General features: G+C 47.4%; 1 protein-coding gene across 1 annotated transcript in view; it reads right to left on the bottom strand.

The window, feature by feature from the left end:
• The window catches only part of LOC126184472 (uncharacterized), a gene marked incomplete at its 5' end in the record, with an annotated part of 580,042 nt that overhangs the window by 232,649 nt on the left and 326,531 nt on the right, over positions 1-20,862 (bottom strand). The window contains 2 exons of the mRNA XM_049926864.1: positions 11,496-11,669; positions 20,570-20,697. Coding sequence (XP_049782821.1) covers positions 11,496-11,669; positions 20,570-20,697 — 302 coding nt within the window. The remainder of the gene's footprint in view (positions 1-11,495; positions 11,670-20,569; positions 20,698-20,862) is intronic.

Raw genomic sequence — 20,862 nt, 5'->3', positions numbered from 1 at the left:
TGTATACTGAGCAAGCAGTGAAGGAAACAAATGAAAAATTTGGGGTAGGTATTAAAATCCATGGAAAAGAAATAAAAACTCTGAGGTTCGCCGATGACATTGTAATTCTGTCAGAGACCGCAAAGGACTTGGAAGAGCAGTTGAACGGAATGGATAGTGTCTTGAAAGGAGGATATAAGATGAATATCAACAAAAGCAAAAGGAGGATAATGGAAAGTAGTAGAAAGTTATGTCGGGTGATGCTGAGGGAATTAGATTAGGAAATGAGACACTTTTAGTAGTAAAGGAGTTTTGCTATTTGGGGAGCAACATAACTGATGATGGTCGAAGTAGAGAGGATATAAAATGTAGACTGGCAATGGCAAGGAAAGCGTTTCTGAAGAAGAGAAATTTGTTAACATCGAGTATAGATTTAAGTGTCAGGAAGTCGTTTCTGAAAGTATTTGTATGGAGTGTAGCCATGTATGGAAGTGAAACATGGACGATAAATAGTTTGGACAAGAAGAGAATAGAAGCTTTCGAAATGTGGTGCTACAGAAGAATGCTGAAGATTAGATGGGTAGATCACATAACTAATGAGGAGGTACTGAATAGGATTGGGGAGAAGTGAAGTTTGTGGCACAACTTGACCATTCAATTGAGTCATTTTGACACAAAAGACGCACATGACACCCCACTGTGCATACACTTACATGTTCTAGCCCACATTGGCTTACATCACAAAGTCCGGTTTCTGTGAAATGTACAGGGTGTCAGAAAAGTCCTCGTATTCCTCTTGGCTTTGTACATTGTGGGAAATAAATATTTGTTTTATTAGTATCCCTGCTTTGAAACTGAAGAAAGGAACTGTTGCCTGTGTACTATTGTCTCCAGTGGTTCACGATCGTCGCGTCGGATAATTTCGTGTAAACTGCAAAATATTTCAACGAGACAGCTGCTCGTCATCTTCAGGTGCTTATTAATGTGTTGCTGCAGTGGGTCGCCAAGATATTCGCTGGCTCTTTAGAAAAGCGCAGTGGTCAAGGGGCGTGGCTATAACATCATCCCAGACGAATCATAGAGGATGACGACATCTAGTGCCTCTTGTCGGAAAAACTGACCACGGTCTTCGTAGGTGCGACGCGGGAAAAGCGTGACCGTAAATCGCGGCCTAGTGCGCGAGCAGGAAGTGAGTTGGCAACCAGTTCAAGTGTCCGGATTCTGATTCCCAGTCTGTGTTTACTCACATTCATTCGTCCGCGGCCGGCGATGCCGTAGCACCGCCAATGCTGGTTCCCATACCTCGCTGAGTTGAGATCCCATGTCTCTAGTAATCAGGTCGCTACTTACGCGTGTTTCGACTGCTTCTTTTATGGTGGAGTCCCGGTACGTAGAGGCGGGCGAAACGAGCTTTGATTCCCCATAGTTTATGCAATGTCCCATGTCAAGAAATTGTCCAACAACAGACTTTTGAGGCTGACTCAATCTGGTATGATGTCTATATTCGGCGCATCCATCTTTAACAGTGCGACACGTCTGATTAAGGTATGATTTACCACACAGGCAAGCGATTTTATACATTCCTGGCCACTTCAGGCCTAAGTTGTCTTCAACAGCATGGTTTGCATGCGCTCTGAAGGGCAGAAGACAAAATTTTATTTTATGTTTCCTGACCAGCCTGCCGATCTTAAAAGACACGCTACCAACAAAGGGTAGAAAAACCAACTTCGTGGAGTTTCCGGTTCTTCTGGCTGTCCTTGAGATTTAGTATTTGCGGGCTGAAATTAATTTCGAATCTGTTTATCAGAGCACCAATTTTTTGCAAACGCAGAGCAAAGATGGCTAACTTCTGCTTATATTTTCCGTGCATCCGAGATAACTGTAGCCCTATGAACGAGAGTCCGCAATACAGCTCTGCGTTGAGATAAGTGATGGCAGCTCGCATCTCGTAGATATAGGTCAGTGTGAATTTGTTTACGGAGCACACTGCGACCCAAGGAACCGCCTTCTTTTCTGCGGACCAAAACATCTAAGAACGGGAGGTTTCTATTTTTCTACACATCCGTGGTGAAGGAAATTCTCGGATGGAGGGAGTTAAGGTGTCCCAGAAATGTAGGAGGCGTTGCTGATCCATGTGGCCATATTACAAAGGAGTCGTCCACATATCTTCAGAGACATTTACATTTGAAAGCCGCCTATTGAAGTGCTTTTTCCTCGAAGTCTTCCATAAAAAGTTTAGCTACTGTGGGAGACGAAGGGCTACCTATAGCAACATTGTCATTTTGCAAAAAATATTGCTCATTAAATAAAAGTAAATCGAGGTAAGCACATGTCTGAATAGAAGTAAGATGAAATTAGAATTAATGTAATACCTTTAGCTGCTGACGGGCGTTGATATATATCAAGGGGGACAGGTGAAAATGTGTGCCCCGACCGGGACTCGAACCAGGGATCTCCTGCTTACATGGCAGACGCTCTATCCATCTTTTTTATCATACTAATTTATTTATTTATTTATTATATATTTGTTGAGATCACATAGGACGCCCTCCAGGCGAAAAATAATTATGTGTAATTACCATCAATAACAAACAAAATAAAAAGGGATTTATAGAATTTAAAGGAAACGCCCTCCTGGCAGAACAGACAAAATGGCACTGGCGTCCCGCCAACTCGTGGGTAGACGCACACTGCATCCCAAGGCAGTCAGGCATGTTCCAGGCACGTCTTCGCGAAGGATATTGCATTTACCGATATATTAGATCGAGTCCTGGTATTACACGACCTCACTGAAATCACCTTCTCATACTTGGGACACCGCAGCTGCAGGGGAGATCGAAGAAGGCACTACCCAAACAGTTGGAATAATACTGACGGTATCGCGGATGGTGCACGAGAAAAGTAAAGCGATCTTGCAGGAACGTCCAAAAATCAAGAACACTCTTATCACCTTTATGGGAAAAATAAGAGATCGAGAGGCCTTTTATCCAGATCACACCGCTGGTGTTCGTACGTGGGAAGTATGTCTCATCTGGGAACAGAAGAGATTGCGGTGTAATGTCATGGGGAGCCGTACGTAGAAGAAAGGCAAGCATCCTCTGAATCAGCATCCTCACCTCTGCAGAAGATAAACACATCAGGCGATGTTCGTCCGTATCAAGCGTGTGGCAGCGAGGATACAGCGGCGAATCTGTCATTTTTATGGCATGTAGACGAAGGTGTGTCATGTATTTTCCATTAACGACCAGATACCAAGTCGCACGAGCTCTCGTTCGATGAGAATATGGTGCACAGAACGCCAAACCACGGGACATGCGATCGTTGGATGTCGGCTTTCCACCACATTCCTAGTATGATTTCTCATCGTTAGGCGGTAAACATCACTAGCGGTAGGGTTTCTGGTACTAGGCAAGTCGGCATGGACATAACTGTATTCGATGAAAAAGGTCCTGACATGTGACAGCGAGGAAGAAATATGGGCTACTGTAACAGGTGCCACTCGAGAGGGAGGGGCCAGTTCGTCACTCAAGCTTCCCGATAATCCGGTTCGGCGGCGGGTCCACGACTTAACCATCGTACTTATATAAAGGGCAGCTGCTCTCGCTTGGACACTGACACGGCCGAGGCCGCCATCTCAAGGAGGAAGTGTCAGCGTGTCGTAGCGGACTTTGAGACCCGCGTTCACAAAGTAGCCGAACGCCGCCTGAAGTCTGTCTGCCATTGCCTTTGGCATCGGGAAAATCTGTGCTAAATGGGGCAGCCGAGAGCCTAGATGAGTGTTAACAAACTCCACCCTTTGTAATATGTCCAATGCTCTCAGGAGGTTGCCACGAACGTTCGCGCGGATAGCTTGAAGCAGGCGTTTATAGTTAAATGAGATCGTGCGCTGCATATCGCGCGTGCAGGTGATCCCCAAACATTTGAGCTTGTTCACTAATGGCAATGGAGCCACACTCTCTGCTGGAAGACCTCTACCGACGGACATAGCACTAGATTTCGTCAGGTTCACACGGCTGCCCGCAGCAGTCCCGTACTGGTTGATCCATGCCAGTGCCTCTCGAACTTCATCCTCCGATAGAACCAAGAACACCACGTCATCTGCATAGGCGCGGCAGATGAAAGCATTCCCCCTCATTGTTATCCCTGTGAGCCGGCTCCTCAAACCGTGTAACAGTGGCTCAAGGGCAATGGCGAAAAGCAGCATCGACAGCGGACATCATTGACGGACCGACCGCATGACATTAATAGAGACCGTCACACGGCCATTGACCAGCACTCGCGACGTGGCGCCTCGGATGAGCCGCAAGACGATGTGTATAAACCTGTGGGGAAAGGCCATCCGTCGGAGTACGTTTTCTAGAAAGGCATGACTCACTGTATCAAAGGCGTGGTCGAAGTCCACTGTCACTAAGGCACCGCGACGGCGGCAGGTGGTGGCCAGTGGTGTTACGTCACGGTAATCGCTGAGTGCCGTCTGAATGTTCAAAATGGTTCAAATGGCTCTGAGTACTATGGGACTTAACATCTGAGATCATCAGTCCCCTAGAACTTAGAACTACTTAAATCTAACTAACCGAAGGACATGACACACATCCATGCCGGAGGCAGGATTCGAACCTGCGACCGTAGCGGTCGCGTGGTTCCAGACTGAAGCGCCTAGAACCGCTCGGTCACACCGGGCGATGACTTGAGGAATGACGCGCCGGAGGCGAGCGGCAAGAATCCAGGTAAAAATCTTTAACTCACAATTTAACATGGTCAACGGTCGATAATTCCCAACTCCCCGACCTCCCGACGGCTTGGGGACCGGAATAAGCAAGCCTTTTACGAACTCCGGTGGGAGGGGAAGGTCAGGGTTCATCAGTTCTTCATACATCGCAGTGCAGCGTGAGCTCATGTAGTCGTGGAATGTGCGGTAAAACTCCAGCGGGAACCCATCTGGATCTAAGGCTTTATTCGCCGCACCCTTATGAAGAGCATCGGCGACGTCATCAGATGTAACTGTCGCTGTGAGAATCTCCGCAGCAGCCTCATCCAGGGTACCCGTCAAGGAACGGAGGACATCAGTCGTTACCGCTATGTTCTGGTCCTCTGCTGCATAGAACTGATTGTAGTGATCCACAAACGCTTTTACGATGTCATTCTGGGACGTCAATCGACGACCATCTGGCATGTCGAGGGCGTTGACCAGCTTTCTCTGACCCCGCTGCTTCTCTCGGATAATATGATGCATGGACGTGGGCTCTCCTAGTACACAATCGTGACATTTCGCGCGTACTATTGTGCCTTCAAGGCGGTGACGCATAAGAGAAATTATCTTCGCCTTAATACGTTGAATTTCAACCAGTCGCCGAAGATGGGGGAGCATGGTTTGAGAGTTCCCGGAGAATTGTGAAGTAGTATTCCATGGTATGTCGTTGCCACAGCATTTTGCTGCGACAGTAATTCATCATCGAACGACGTAAAGCAGGCTTGGTGCAGTCGAGCAACCACCGGAGTGTTGAAGGATATGCTGGAAGGCGTCTCACACAGTTGTTCCACGTCGTTTCTACGACCTGCCTGCATTCCAGATCCTTGAGATGGGCGACATTCAGCTTCCACAAGCTTCGACAGCGCCACACCTTCTGCCTCTGGAGCGAAACAGTGCAAATGTAGGCGATATGGTCGGAAAAGGAGGCAGGCCATAACTCAGCGTCGAGCGTGGCAGTTGAGTGTCCTTGGGAAACGTAGACACGGTCAAGACGACTTGCTGAATGGCTGGTGACGTACGTATATTCAGGCCGATCACCATGCACGCGGTCCCAAGTATCGGTGACGTTCAGTTCATGCACGAGCGGCTTGAGTTCCTGGCATGTGGTGAAATGCGGATGTTGGTCCTTGTGGGATAACACACAACTGAAGTCGTCGCCAAGAGTAATATGGTCGTAGCGGCCTACAAACAAAGGAGCGACCTGTTCTGAATAGAATCGCGACCGTTCCCGTCGCTTGGCAGTGCCCGAGGGAGCGTAAATACTGATGACTCGGACACTGTGGAAAGTTGCAGCAAGACCCCTAGCAGATGGTAGGCAAATCACGTTGTCTATCTAAATGCCTTCCTTTAAAAGAATAGCTGCCCCACTGCCTCCGTCAGCACACGGTGTGAAGTAGGACACATAGCCGTAGATATTAGGAAACGTCGCCAGGCGAACTTCCTGCAAAAGGGCAACATCGACGTCCGACGCCCTCAACATTTCACGGAGCAATTGTAGTTTGACAGGGGTGCCAATGGTGTTGACATTGATGGACCCAGTCCTGTTAGCTTGTCGCGGAATTGGGACTACTGGGACGCTCATGGAGGCACGAAGAGTAGCAGCGAACATGATCGTTGTCCCAGGAGGCTGCACATCCCCTTCCAGCAACCCTGTCGATTATCAGTCGTGGGTTGGAGCAGCAGCATTCGCTGCTGTCTCAACGGTGCGTGTTTCGTCGTCTACATAGTCAGACCACGCAAAGGTGCGTGAATGGTGTGCGTCCGATGGAGTACCTGTGGAGTCCGAAGGCGGCGTCACGCCGGCGGTGGAAGAGTGGTGCTGGCTCAGCTGCTGTTCAACGTCCATAGGTACAGCGTCTGGTGCATGCAAAGATGGTTGTAGATCCTACGGGGTGCAGATTGGTGCTTTCACCACGGAATCGTCCATCGGGGTAACGTCTTGATAGGTGTGATTCTCATCGTCTTGAGACTGCCTCCTGCAGGTGTCAGACGGGGCGATCCGCCGTTTCCGGCGTCTTTTCGGCGACCGTTGCTTGCACACGTGACCTTCAGTGTCCGAAGACGCCTGGGGATCCGGATGTTCGGGCACAAAAGCATCGGTGGCCGAGCAGTTTTAGGCGCTACAGTCTGGAACCGCGCGACCGCTACGATGGCTCTGAGCACTATGGGACTCAACTTCTGAGGTCATCAGTCCCCTACAACTTAGAACTACTTAAATCTAACTAACCTAAGGACATCACACACATCCATGCCCGAGGCAGGATTCGAACCTGCGACCGTAGCAGACTCGCGGTTCCAGACTGTAGCGCCTAGAACCGCACGGCCACTCCGGCCGGCCGACCGCTACGGTCGCAGGTTCGAATCCTGCCTCGGGCATGAATGTGTGTGATGTCCTTAGGTTAGTTGGGTTTAAGTAGTTCTAAGTTCTAGGGGACTGATGACCTCAGAAGATAAGTCCCTTAGTGCACAGAGCCATTTGAACCATTTTTGAACAAAAGCATCGGTAGGCACAATGCTCACCAACGCACATGGCGGGAGGAGGAGGTAAAGGCGACGGTCCTTCCGCAACAGCCTGAGACAGTACCGGAGACGACGATGTGGCAGTAGTAGGAGCCATTTGTGATCTCGGTCGGGGGTTGTTATGGAGAGATTCGACAAACGTCAGCGGTAGCGTCGTCGGAGCGGTCGTAGCCGGCAGGTCCCCAGGCGGTAACTGTGTGATTCTGTGTTGCAGACAGCTGGAACGGAGGTGTCCTTCTTTGCCACATCCCGAGCATGTTTTCGGCTGGCCATCATAAATAATAATTGCACGGCAGCCACCAATATATAAGTAGGACGGCACATGTTTGGTTAGCTCTATTCGGATCTGTCGTACTCCATTGAGAACCGGGTATGTAGTGAACTGAGCCCGCTTTTCAGCTGTATGACTAATCATCTTTCCATATGGGCGGAATGCAGATACCACTACCTCTGAAGGCACCTCGAAAGGGAACTCAAATAGAGGTATCGTCCGCAGTCGGAGTCCCGCATGTTCCACAGTTACGTCATCGATGTGTCCATCAGAGTGACGGAACTTAAGACCACTTCTAGTTGCAAAATGGTTCAAATGGCTCTGAGCACTATGGGACTTACCATCTATGGTCATCAGTCTCCTAGAACTTAAAACTACTTAGACCTAACTAACTTAAGGGCATCACACAACACCAAATCATCACGAGGCAGAGAAAATCCCTGATCCCGCCGAGAATCGAACCCGGGCGTGGAAAGCGAGAACGCTACCGCACGACCACGAGCTGCGGACTTCGAGTTGCACTTAGAGTTTTGTCACATATGTCTTCGTTAACCAACTTCACGTAGACCACACTGCTCACTATAGACAGGTGGATCCCAACAAGATCGTTCCAATCAATCTTGACTTCATCTCTGATAAACTGTTCGATTTTCAGTGCTTTTGGTCGGGCATATTCAGGTGCAAAGCTAATCTTTAGTGTCGACTTTCTGTGGGCATAAGCCATTTCCTGTCGAACGAAATATAGCGCGCTAAGACGGCAGATTCACGTAAACAACTCTGTGAGCTAGCTGCGCGGCGAGGACGTAAACAAGACGTCCGTGCCGCTAGCGTGCCGAAAGGCGACTGACCCAACCATCTGAGCCACCGAGGGCACAGAGGACAGTGCGACTGCAGGGACTATCTCGCGGACTCCTCCCGCGAGACCCACATTCTCACGTTGTATGGCCACACACTACATTCGTAGTGTCCCCCACCCCAAGACACTCATTACTCGTGGAAGACATTCTTACCAAGTCCCGTAAGAGTTTGGGGAATATGTGCGCATCCGCACAGAAGAAGAAGAAGAAGGTCATGGCTGGTATTGCCAGAACTATATATTTATATGGATATCGTGGTGGTGGTGGTTAGTGTTTAACGTCCCGTCGACAACGAGGTCATTAGAGACGGAGCGCAAGCTCGGGTTAGGGAAGGATTGGGAAGGAAATCGGCCGTGCCCTTTCAAAGGAACCATCCCGGCATTTGCCTGAAACGATTTAGGGAAATCACGGAAAACCTAAATCAGAATGGCCGGAGACGGGATTGAACCGTCGTCCTCCCGAATGCGAGTCCAGTGTGCGAACCACTGCGCCACCTCGCTCGGTATATGGATATCGTGTCTGTTCTTTCGGACATGTCCGAAAGAACAGATACCATATCCATAAAAAAGAAGTAAGATGTTCTCCTCCACCTTACGTCCTATAAGTCGTGGTGAATCTACCAGAGGTGCTCGTGTGAACAAAGAGACGACATTGAAACTCATTAACACGCTAGTTGGTTGAGACGCAAAGTCTTCAGTCACTGTATAAAATCTTCTGAGTTTCGAATATCCAAAGGGTGCAGAACAAAATCCAGAAGATAGGTAACACTGTATTGTTTCACTATTGCATTCCTACAGTTGTGAATCCATGGCAGATGTGAACGGACACAATTATACTATTGAGGAATGATTAGTTGTGTATGTGTCTGTGTGTGTGTGTGTGTGTGTGTGTGTGTGTGTGTGGTGCACGAACGTCCACAGACAGGGATGATGAGCGTGTATAGAGATCACTTTTGCAAGGCTCCTTCTCATAAAGTAACCCTCGTTGATTGCGAAAAACATGGTTCTGCTTCATGCAGTGCCAAAGACAAATCGACGACATAGTGCAGAGAGTTGCAGCCTTCCGTTTTATTGGCACAATAGCCAAATGCCGTCTCTCCCTCAAGAGCGTTATTTTCCCACGAATATCTGATATATCGCAGTTCAAACAGGAGAAATATGATTTTCTAGTCTAAGGAAAATCCCCACTACGTGCAAGCGCTGGAAAGAAGCCCGCCTTATGCTATGATATGGGCTAGGAGACAAGGAACTGAAATTCTTATTTTGACATGTTAAAAAAGTGGTTAATACCTCAGCATGGAAACATGGGTTACGTCTGGTTACAGCGCACTGGAGCTCCAGCACAGTTCACTATTCAGCTTCCTTCATGAACAATTTCGCCGCCACTGGGTTGGCCATGGTTCACAAACGCCTCCAACCCAAGTGAAACGACCATCACGAAGCCCGAATCTTACCACTGCAGTCAAATAGCGATGGGGAATAATCAAGTACATATTTTTCAATGATGGACTAATCAAGAAATACCGCAAACTGTTGAGGAAGCCTTTCGAAGCATAGCTCCTGAGACGGGCTGGGTATGCAGTTTTAGATGAAAGTACTCCAATAAATACAATATACTGTACTGACATACACTACTGGCTATTATAATTGCTACACCAACAAGAAATGCAGATGATAAACGGGTACTGATTGGACAAATATATGATACTAGAACTGACATATGATTACATTTTCACGCAATTTGGGTGCATAGATCCTGAGAAATCAATACCCAGAACAACCACCTCTGGCCGTAATAACGGCCTTGATACGCCTGGGCATTGAGTCAAACAGAGCTTGGATGGCATGTACAGGTACAGCTGCCCATGCAGCTTCAACACGATACCACAGTTCATCAAGAGTAGTGACTGCTGTATTGTGACGAGCCAGTTCCTCGGCCACCATTGACCAGACGTTTTCAATTGGTGAGAGATCTGGAGAATGTGCTGGCCAGGGCAGCAGTCGAACATTTTCTGTATCCAGAAAGGCCCGTACAGGACCTGCAGTATGCGCTCGTGCATTATCCTTCTGAAATGTAGGGTTTCGCAGGGATCGAATGAAGGGTAGAGCCACGGGTCGTAACACATCTCAAATGTAACGTCCACTGTTCAAAGTGCCGTCACTGCGAACAAGACGTGACCGAGACGTGTAACCAATGGCACCCGATACCATCGCGCCAGGTGATACGCCAGAATGGCGATGACGAATACACGCTTCCAATGTGCGTTCACCGCGACGTCGCCAAACACGGATGCGACCATCATGATGCTGTAAACAGAACCTAGATTCATCCGTCAAATGACGTTTTGCCATTCGTGCACCCAGATTCGTCGTTGAGTACACCATCGCAGGCGCTCCTGTCTGTGATGCAGCGTCAAGGGTAACCGCAGCCACGGTCTCCGAGCTGATAGTCCATGCTGCTGCAAACGTCGTCGAGCTGTTCGAGTAGATGGTTGCTGTCTTACAAACGTCCCCATCTGTTGACTCAGGGATCGAGACTTGGCTATCCGATCCGTTACAGCCATGTGGATAAGATGCCTGTCATCTCGACTGCTAGTGATACGAGGCCGTTGGGATCCAGCGCGGCGTTCCGTATTACCCTCCTGAACCCACCCACTAACAGTCATTGGATCTCGACCAACGCGAGCAGCAATGTCGCGATACGATAAACCGCAAACGCGTCAGGCTACAATCCGACCATTATCAAAGTCCGACACATGATGGTACGCATTTCTCATCCTTACGAGGCATCACAACAACGTTTCACCAGGCAACGCCGGTCAACTGCTGTTTGTGTATGAGAAATCGGTTGGAAACTTTCCTCATGTCAGCACGTTGTAGGTGTCGCCACCGTCGCCAACCTCGTGTGAATGTTCTGAAAAGCTAATCATTTGCATATCACAGCATCTTCTTCCTGTCGGTTAAATTTCGCGTCTGTAGTACGTCATCTTCGTGGTGCAGCAATGTTAATGGCCAGTAGTGTAAGTAGCTCTTGGGCAGTCAGTACGCAGCGTACAGTAGAATGTGGGTAGTTTTATCGGGGTAATTGCTGGCGAGTAGATTTCGTTGAAAGGCAGTACCTGCAGCAGCCAGAGACTGCGGCCAGGGCAGCTGGTAGAGGAGGCGGCGAGTGTGGCGGTGGCGCCGTCGCGCACGCGCAGCTGGCAGCCGCCGCAGCGGCAGCCCGGGCCCGGCACGACCGCGCCGTCCGCGCAGTCCTCCGCGCCGCACGGCTCCGACTCGTAGCCGCGGCCCTGCGCAACGCACGCCATCAGTAACCTCCTAAGAAATCGCTAAAATTATCTGACGAATCTTTGGCGGAACTTAGAAAAAGTTTCCAATATGTAATAGGATATGGATAATAAATGCATATGACACTAGCTCGGTAGTGAAGGATCTTGTGTGTAATATTGAAACAGTATGAAGTAATGTACTTGGTTAAATAAGTTCGTGGCTCGTGGAAAATAATTTGATGCTAAATCACAGTAAGACTCGGTTTTTACAGTTTCTAACTCACAATTCGACAAGAACCGGTATTTTGATCGGACAGAATGGGCATATTATAAGCGAGACGGAACAGTTCAAGTTCCAAGGCATTCGGATAGATAGTAAGCTGTCGTGGAAAGCCCGTGTTCAGGATCTTGTTTAGAAACTAAATGCTGCCTTATTTACCATTAGAACAGTATCTGAAATAAGTCACAGTTCAACACGAAAAGTAGTCTACTTCGCATATTTTCATACGCTTATGTTGTACGGTATTATCTTTTGGGGTAATTCTTCTGATTCAAAAAGGGTGTTTTTGGCTCAAAAACGGGCTGTTCGAGCTATATGTGGTGTAAGTTCGAGGACCTCTTGTCGACCCCTATTCAATAGTCTGGGAATTCTGACATTGCTCTCACAGTATATATTTTCTTTAATGTCGTTTGTTGTTAGTAATATTAGCTTATTCCCGAGAGTTAGCAGCTTTCACTCAGTTAATACTAGGCAGAAATCAAATCTGCATGTGGAATGCACTTCCTTGACTCCTGTGCAGAAAGGAGTGCAGTATTCTGCTGCATCCATTTTCAATAAGCTACCACAAGAACTCAAAAATCTTAGCAGTAGCCCAAACTCTTTGAAGTCTAAACTGAAAAGTTCCCTCGTGGCTCACTCCTTCTATTCTGTCGTGGAGCTCCTGGAAGAGCTAAAAAATTAAGCAAATTCCAGTGTTACATTGTTGATTTTCTTTATTTAAACTTACGACTTGTCGCCTGAATATGTTTCTTATATTTCATTTTATCTGTTTCTACTATCGTGTTATAATTTAATTTATTGACTCGTTCCATGACCATGGAGACTTCTCCTTAATTTGGTCCCACGGAACAATAAGTAAATAAATAAATAAAATAAAAAACACACAGTTACAGATAAAAGATTTTTGTCCTAGGATATGTAACAATAGGGTGAATTATGAATGTGATTATCCTGAGTAGCAATACATGAAATATGACAATGTGTGATGCAGCGAGGAGCTTCTTAGGGCTTGAATACATTTTGTTTCCTCTGAAATTACACTCGGAATGTGAACAGATTGAGAAGTACTAGTGTGGGTTCGAAATAGATTTTCCAAGAGCATCGTAAGTACGTTATCCAGGTCCAGTTGGCCAGCTCAAACGCTGTGTTGACTGCTGGTGTTCCAGCGTTCCCGACTCGTAGGGAGAATTTAGTACTACGGTAAAGATGTTAACTACCGCTGATAGGCAGCCAAAGTGGAGATAACTACCTAGTAATATGTCATCCTGATGACGGCGGTAATGCGTTGTTGCAGGAATAACATGAAATACCCAAAGTGTTGAGGAGCCACACAATTCTGTGAGCAACAACTGCTGCCCACAGATCACGGAGACTGGCACCGAGAAGCGCACGTCTTGTTCGATGGTATCTCAAAGTGCTCTGTAGAGTTACGGCCATGTGGTCTAGGGGGTCTCACGAGCACCTCCTAAAACCGTTGTGACACCATTCAGGAGAGATCGTGTTGTGCATTTTCACGCAGAGGGTATGAGAGACTATAGCAGACGTAGCAGAGGCCCTACTACATTCCAGAGGAACACCTTCAATATCAGAATATCGCTTGTACTTAACGGATCGCTACCATGTTTACACGAAAGTGGACTCGCATTCCGGAGGACGGTGGTAAAAATCCCGATACGACCACCCAGACGTAGGTTTCCTGCAGTTTCACTAAATTTCTTAAGGCCAATGCCAGGAAGGTCTCTTTAAAAAAATGGCCGAATCTCTTCCTCATCCTTCCGTTATCCAAGCTTGTATTTCGTCTCTCATGAAGCCGTCGTCGAGAGGGGGTTCGACGTTGATCCTCCCTTCTTCTACTGTTGCCAGGCGCGAAGCGCCGATTTGTGTGCTTCTATGCAACCGTAACGAACACGTCCTTCTAGTTCATACGACCTATCATCACTTGTAAACTTCTATCGTCGGATCTTTTACTCTTGCGCTCGACGACCCGTACGTCTGGGGCGCCTTGCCACGGTTCGCGCGGCTCCCCCGGCGGAGTTTCGAGGCCTCCCCCGGGCATGAGCGTGTGTGTTATCCTTAGCGTAAGTTAGATTAAGTAGCGTGTAAGTCTAGGGACCGATGATCTCAGCAGTTTGGTCCCATAAGAACTTACCACAATCTTACCAGTATGTCAGACGACACACCAGTCACGTAACAAGCTGAACTATTCCATTCTTTGTAACAACAGAAGCGCCTCCCCCTAGCCCCTATCTCTCTCTCTGTCTGTCTGTTTCTCTCTATCTCTCTGTCTCTCTCCAGCGCGGCAGCTATCTCTGATTTAAAGGAACTGAGTGCAAAACGGGAAGATCAAACGCGAATTTGAACTAGACTCCTAAACAGAGTTCAGAGACTAAATTACAATAACACAACACAGCATATTCGTCGTACAGTTTACTACTACAACAATCAATTATTCATGTTTATTGTTGTTACTTTAGTTTCAGTTCGAAACATTAGTACATACATTGTCTGATCAAAAGCGCCCGAACACCTATTGTTGGACCATTCGCCTTCGTGGCGGTTTGAAGTCTGCTGGGAGCACTTCCAGTGACGAGTCGGAATGTTTGTGGAGGAATAGTAGTCTATTCTTCCTCAGGAGCTGAAACTAGACAAGCTAGTCACTTTGGACGCTGGTGTCTGGAGTGAAGTCAAGTGTCCTAATTTCCACTGAGTTAACATCGGGACTGCGCAGGTCAGTCCATTTCAATAATGTAATTATTCACAAACCATTGCCTCAGAGATGCTGCTTTATGACACTATGCATTGCCATGGTGATACAAATGATCATCATCTCCGAAGTGTAAGCATTCGCCGGCCGGAGTGGCCGAGCGGTTCTATGCGCTACAGTCTGGAACCGCGAGACCGCTACGGTTGAAGGTTCGAATCCTGCCTCGGGCATGGATGTGTGTGATGTCCTTAGGTTAGTTAGGTTTAAGTAGTTCTAAGTTATAGGGGACTTATGACGTGAGCAGTTGAGTCCCATAGTGCTCAGAGCCATTTTTTTGTAAGCATTCAGGAGGCTGTAAAATGTGTTTATATCACTTCGCACTTAGCGTTCTCTTAAGGGCAATGAGAGGACTACACCTTAATCACGAAAAATACCCCCATACCGTAACACCACCTCGTCCGACCATCACTGTTAGCATTAAACGCGATGGAAAGTAAAGTTCTCCAGGCATTTGTCAAACCCAAACTCTTCCATCGAATTACCACAGGGTATAATGTGATTCATCACTCCAAAACACTCCTTTCCAGTCATCCACTGTCCACTGGCGTCGCTCTTTACACCACCTCAAGCGCAGCGTAGCACTGTCTATAGAAACGTGTAGCTTATCAGCAGCGGCTCGACCACTATACCCCATTGTATTTAACTCCCTACGCACAGTCATTGTGCTTGCTGGATTGTTGGTAGCATTTTAGAAATCACGACTGAGTAGTTTCAATGGTTTCATGCGATGTTTTACAACCATTTTCCACAACGCTCAACGGTCTAAGGCGCTGCAGTTATAGACTGTGCGGCTGGTCCCGGCGGAGGTTCGAGTCCTCCCTCGGGCATGTGTGTGTGTGTTTGTCCTTAGGATAATTTAGGTTGAGTAGTGTGTAAGCTTAGGGACTGATGACCTTAGCAGTTAAGTCCCATAAGGTTTCACATACATTTGAACATTTTGAACAATGCTCGACGGTCCCTCTCCGTCGGTACATGAGGTCTGCCAGGTCTTGGTTTAAATGTGGATCTTTTCTTCGCGTTTCCAGTTCACAGTCTCATTATCAACAGTCGACCTGGGCAGCTTTTCAAGGGTTGAAATATCCATGATGGATTTGTTACTCAGATGACATCCAATGACTAGTCCGCATCGAAGTCACTAAGCTTCTTGATGGACTCTTGCTGCTGAACTGCTTCTCTGCCAACGTCGCAACATACCCAGCTTCATTTTATACTCTCAGGATCGCGTCATGTGACATCTAGCGGACAATTCTTCATAACATAGGGGTGCCCGGATACCTTTGATTAGGTAGTGTGACAAGGGCAACGATCATAATCGGCGGACAGCGGTCACTATCCAAACTGCAGAAGGCTGAAGACCACTAAGAAATACTTTGAAACATTAATTTCGCATTCAGTTTCCATTCAAGAGAGGGTTGTCTTACTTTTCACTTGCCATTATGTTCTGCCACCCTGATAATAGTGCGACTGAGCCGCAGGTACAAAAATTTTTAGAGGGGACTAGTAACTCTGCCCTGTACTAGCATCCAGGAGGCCGTCCGGTGACTAGTCAGGCTTACGTAGGTTTAGAGCTGACACACATCTGGCACAGAGCAGAGCATACTCGAACAAATTTCTACACTGAGGAAATTCAACATTGCTGACGTTGAAATAAAGTGAAAAATAAATAAACTTAATTCAGAGAAGCATCCGCGTTCGCATTCTTGAACATCCGCTTTGAGGCTCACGTAGACTGTGGTTAAGTTTATTTATTTTTGATTTTATTTCAACGTCAGCAATGTTGAAACATATCTGGCACAGAACCTCACAGCTTTTCCCTCCACCAGTTGTGATGACCCTTCGTGTGACGAAGGTGTGTGTTGTGATGCTGGTGGTACCTGTCCGACGTTCGTCGTTGCGATCCCATGTGACGTGAGCGTTCTTTAGCTTGTGTTTTTTTCTGACGTGTGCTAATAAATTTTCTTGCATCAATCAATACGGTCCTAAAAAGCCTGTAGCTGACAGTGAAAATAGAAAGTATCTGACTGAGTGGATCGAATAATATTATTTTGCTCTGCCTGATGGGGCTAAAGCCGTTCCAGTTTGCCACATGTGCAACAAAACGGTCGTTGTTGTTAAGTGTGCTGGTTTAAAGCGACACCACGAAACAACTCATGCGTAGTTCCATAAAAACTCTCCCCCTGGCAGTGCAGCGCGCCACGATAAACGTCAGGCATATTTCACGTCTTACAAGAAAAAAAAAGCACAGTCCGGTGCATGAAAAATCAGCAGGAGCATGTTTGCTGGAAGCTTTATAAGAGCCAGAAGCCATTTTCAGGTTCTGAGATAGTGAAAGACTGTATGTTACAAGTGGACAATTTCTGAAGAGAATAAGGGTATTATCACTGTTATTCACGTTACTCCATTGTCTGCAAGAAGCAGTAAAGGAAGAACAGAAACTTTGCCTGCCGACAATAATAACAGTTTGTTGAACTTTTACAGAAGACACCATGCTAAGCCATTAACCTTGACGAATCATGTGACATTGTTGTTGATGAATAACACCAGCTTTTGTAAGATTTTTTGACATTGAAAGTGAAGTATTTATGGATTAAATGCTGGCATTATCGCCGTTTAAAGACAAGAAGAGTGTAGAAGATTTGTTCAAGAGTTTTGATGACTGCATGACTGTTTCACTTTTCTCCCTAAAGTCACCACACGAACGTCAAAATGACAAATCTCGAAATAGGAGACAATGAAATAGAAAACCAACTAAAATCGCGCGACAGGGGAAAGGCCACTCGATTTATCGAGATGCCAGCCTGATTTTAAATAGAGCACGCGAAAGAACTAACTCCTCTTCTAGCAAAAGAGTACCGTAGGTCGCTGGAGGGGCGAAGCGTTCCTAATGATTGGAAAAAGCGCATGTCATTTCCGTTTTCAAGAAAGGTCGTCGTACAGGCACAAGAAACTACAGGCCTATGACTCTAAAGTCGGTCTGTTGTAGAATTTTGGAACATGTTTTGTGGTCGCGTATTACGGCATTTCTGGATACAGAAAATTAAAAAATGGTTCAAATGGCTCTGAGCACTATGGGACTTAACATCTGTGGTCATCAGTCCCCTAGAACTTAGAACTACTTAAACCTAACTAACCTAAGGACATCACACACATCCATGCCCGAGGCAGGATTCGAACCTGCGACCGTAGTAGTCGCGCGGTTCCGGATTGAGCGCCTGAACCGCTAGATCACCGCGGCCGGCACAGAAAATTACCTTTGTAGGAATCAACATGGGCTCCGAAAATAACGATTGGGAGAAACCCATCTCGCTCTATTCATCCATGAGACCCAGAATAGATACAGACTCCCAAGTTACGCCGTGTTCTTTGATTTCCGAAAGGCGTTCGATACAATTCCACACTGCCGTCTAATGAACAAAATACGAACATACAGAATACCAGACCAGTTTTGTGACTGGATGGAAGAGTTTCTAACAAACAGAACAAAGCATGTCATTCTTAGTGCAGTGAGATCTTCAGACGTAAAACTAACTTTGGGCGTGCCAAATGGAGTGTGATAGGAGCATTATTCGTCACAAATTATATAAATCATTAGGGGCACCGCTCCTTGGTGTAAAAATCTGTCAATTTACATATGAATGGAATTCTACCTACCATCCTGAGGAAAGACGGTAATATCCAAATCTACAATGAAGAGTAACAACTTTAGCACATCATTTGAAACTTGCCAATGTGTTCTTAGAACCACTCCATCACACTCTTGGCCATGTGACATGCCGCGTTATCTTGTTAGAAATGCCACTGCCATCAGGAAACATGATCGTCATGAAGGGGTGTACGTGGTCTGCATCCAGTGCAAGATACTGCTTGGCCGTCATGGTGCCTTACACGAGCTCCACTGGACCCATGGGTGCCCACGTGAATGTTTCACAGAGCATAATGGAGCCGCCGCAAGCTTCTCTCCATCCCGCAGTGCAGATGTCAAGGAGCTGTTCCCCTGGAAGACGACGGATTCGAGCACTACTATCAGCACGATGAAGAAGGTATAAGAATTTATCAGACGATACAACGCTCTACCACAGCACAAACGTCCATTGCCGATGGTCAAGTGCCCATTTCAGTCGTAGTTGACGATGCCGTGGTGTTAACATTGGCACGTACATGGATCGTCGGCAGTTTGGGCCCATCGTTGGGAGTGTTCGTTGCACTGTTTGTTCAGATATACTTGTATTCCGCCCAGCATTAACGTCTGATGTTAGTTCCGCCACAGTTCACCGCCTGTCCTGTATCACCAGTCAGCCCAGCCTACGACATCCGACATGTGTAATGAAGATTGGCCGGGCAACCCCACGATGTCTGGACGGTTTCACCTTAGTTTCGCCACGTGTTGAATACGCTCACCACAGCACTCCTCGAACACCCGACATGTCTTGCAATTTCCGAAATGCTCATGCAGAGCCTCTGGGCCATCACAATCTGCCCTCGGTCATATCGCGCGTCTTCCCCACTCTACACTGACAGCTCGCTCATTGATAGTGCATGGTTCAAATGGCTCTGAGCATTATGGGACTTAACATCTATGGTCATCAGTCCCCTAGAACTTAGAACTACCTAAACCTAACTAACCTAAGGACATCACACAACACCCAGTCATCACGAGGCAGAGAAAATCGCTGACCCCGCCGGGAATCGAACCCCAGAACCCGGACGCGGGAAGCGAGAACGCTACCGCACGACCACGAGCTGCGGACGATAGTGCATGCGCCATGCGTATGTCTGACTAGCAGCCATTTCTCGCCAGGTGACGCTACTATCGCCTGGACGGTTTATATTAACAGTAAGTCGGTAGTCATAATTATATGGCTAATCTGGGTGTGATGCCTTCAATTAGGCCTCGGCAAGACCATCTCTTTCAACTGTACAGTGTCTCCACCCTTTGATACATGACCTCTGTTTACCGGTCATGTCCACACTCACTGAGCCGCCACAACATCTACTAGTAACTGGAAAACGGATCAGAGTTCTCCTCCCACACACGAGAACACATTTTAAAATCCTTATTAGCTTTCTGCACGCTTTTTGCATTGGCGGAATAACTTTGGCGACTGCTGCGGATCACTAACTCTGAAACTCAAGAATATGAAATACTTGTAAGATCAACCCCACTGCAGAGGGCCCGAGACGTTGGAGGGCTGGTGGCCAATCCGCCGACTCGGCAAATTATCAGTGTTCGTTTGCTCCTCCCACTAATAGCAGTCCTCTGCAAAGTGCTGCTTCTAGAAAACAACTGCCATCAACGTCCTAAGGCCAAAAGCCAATTTTGGCAAATAAGGGAAAGACATCCAGAATGAGATTTTCACTCCGCTGCAGAGTGAAAATCTCATTCTGGAAACATCCCCCAGGCTGTGGCTAAGCCATGTCTCCGCAGTATCCTTTTCTTTCAGGAGTGCTAGTTCTGCACGGTTCGCAGGAGAACTTCTGTAAAGTTTGGAAGGTAGGAAACGAGATACTGGCAGAAGTAAAGCTGTGAGGACCGGGCGTGAGTCGTGCTTCGGTAGCTCAGATGGTAGAGCACTTGCCCGCGAAAGGCAAAGATCCAGAGTTCGAGTCTCGGTCAGGCACACAGTTTTAATCTGCCAGGAAGTTTCAAGGGAAAGACATATCCCTCAGATCTGGGCTGCACAAAGCTCAGATCCTCCGGATACAGAATGCTGACCCTCATCTCCCTAACAGCCAAGAGGACGAACCCACAACTTGGTTGCGATGATGTGTTACACCCCCACATTTCATGTATCTTGTGAAGTGGTGACACGCCACTAAGGAGGTGTCCCTAACTAAACTGTTGAAGAGTGTGTGGCGAGGAATGAGATGTTGGCTTACCTGGCAGAACTTGGCGCCGTATCTGGGCGGCGGGTTGTCACAGATGCGGTAGCGGTTGCGCGAGCCGGCGCACGTCGCGGAGCAGGCTGACCATGCGCTCCACGCTCCCCAGTTGCCGGCCTCGCCCTCTGCAACAACGCCAGCTACGATATTCTCTCTGTACATAGCATAACACAGCATACATGTGACAGATAGAATGGCCATCTGAATTAATTAGTGTTGTTCGTATTTAATGTTGCTGCCAGGCCTGGTAGGGTTTATAAGGGGCGTGGACAGCGTCAGATGTTTGGTGT

The sequence above is a fragment of the Schistocerca cancellata genome, chromosome 4 (genome assembly GCF_023864275.1).
Source record: "Schistocerca cancellata isolate TAMUIC-IGC-003103 chromosome 4, iqSchCanc2.1, whole genome shotgun sequence".
In the NCBI taxonomy this organism is placed as follows: Eukaryota; Metazoa; Arthropoda; class Insecta; order Orthoptera; family Acrididae; genus Schistocerca; species Schistocerca cancellata.
This window is presented reverse-complemented; position numbering and strand designations above follow the sequence as displayed.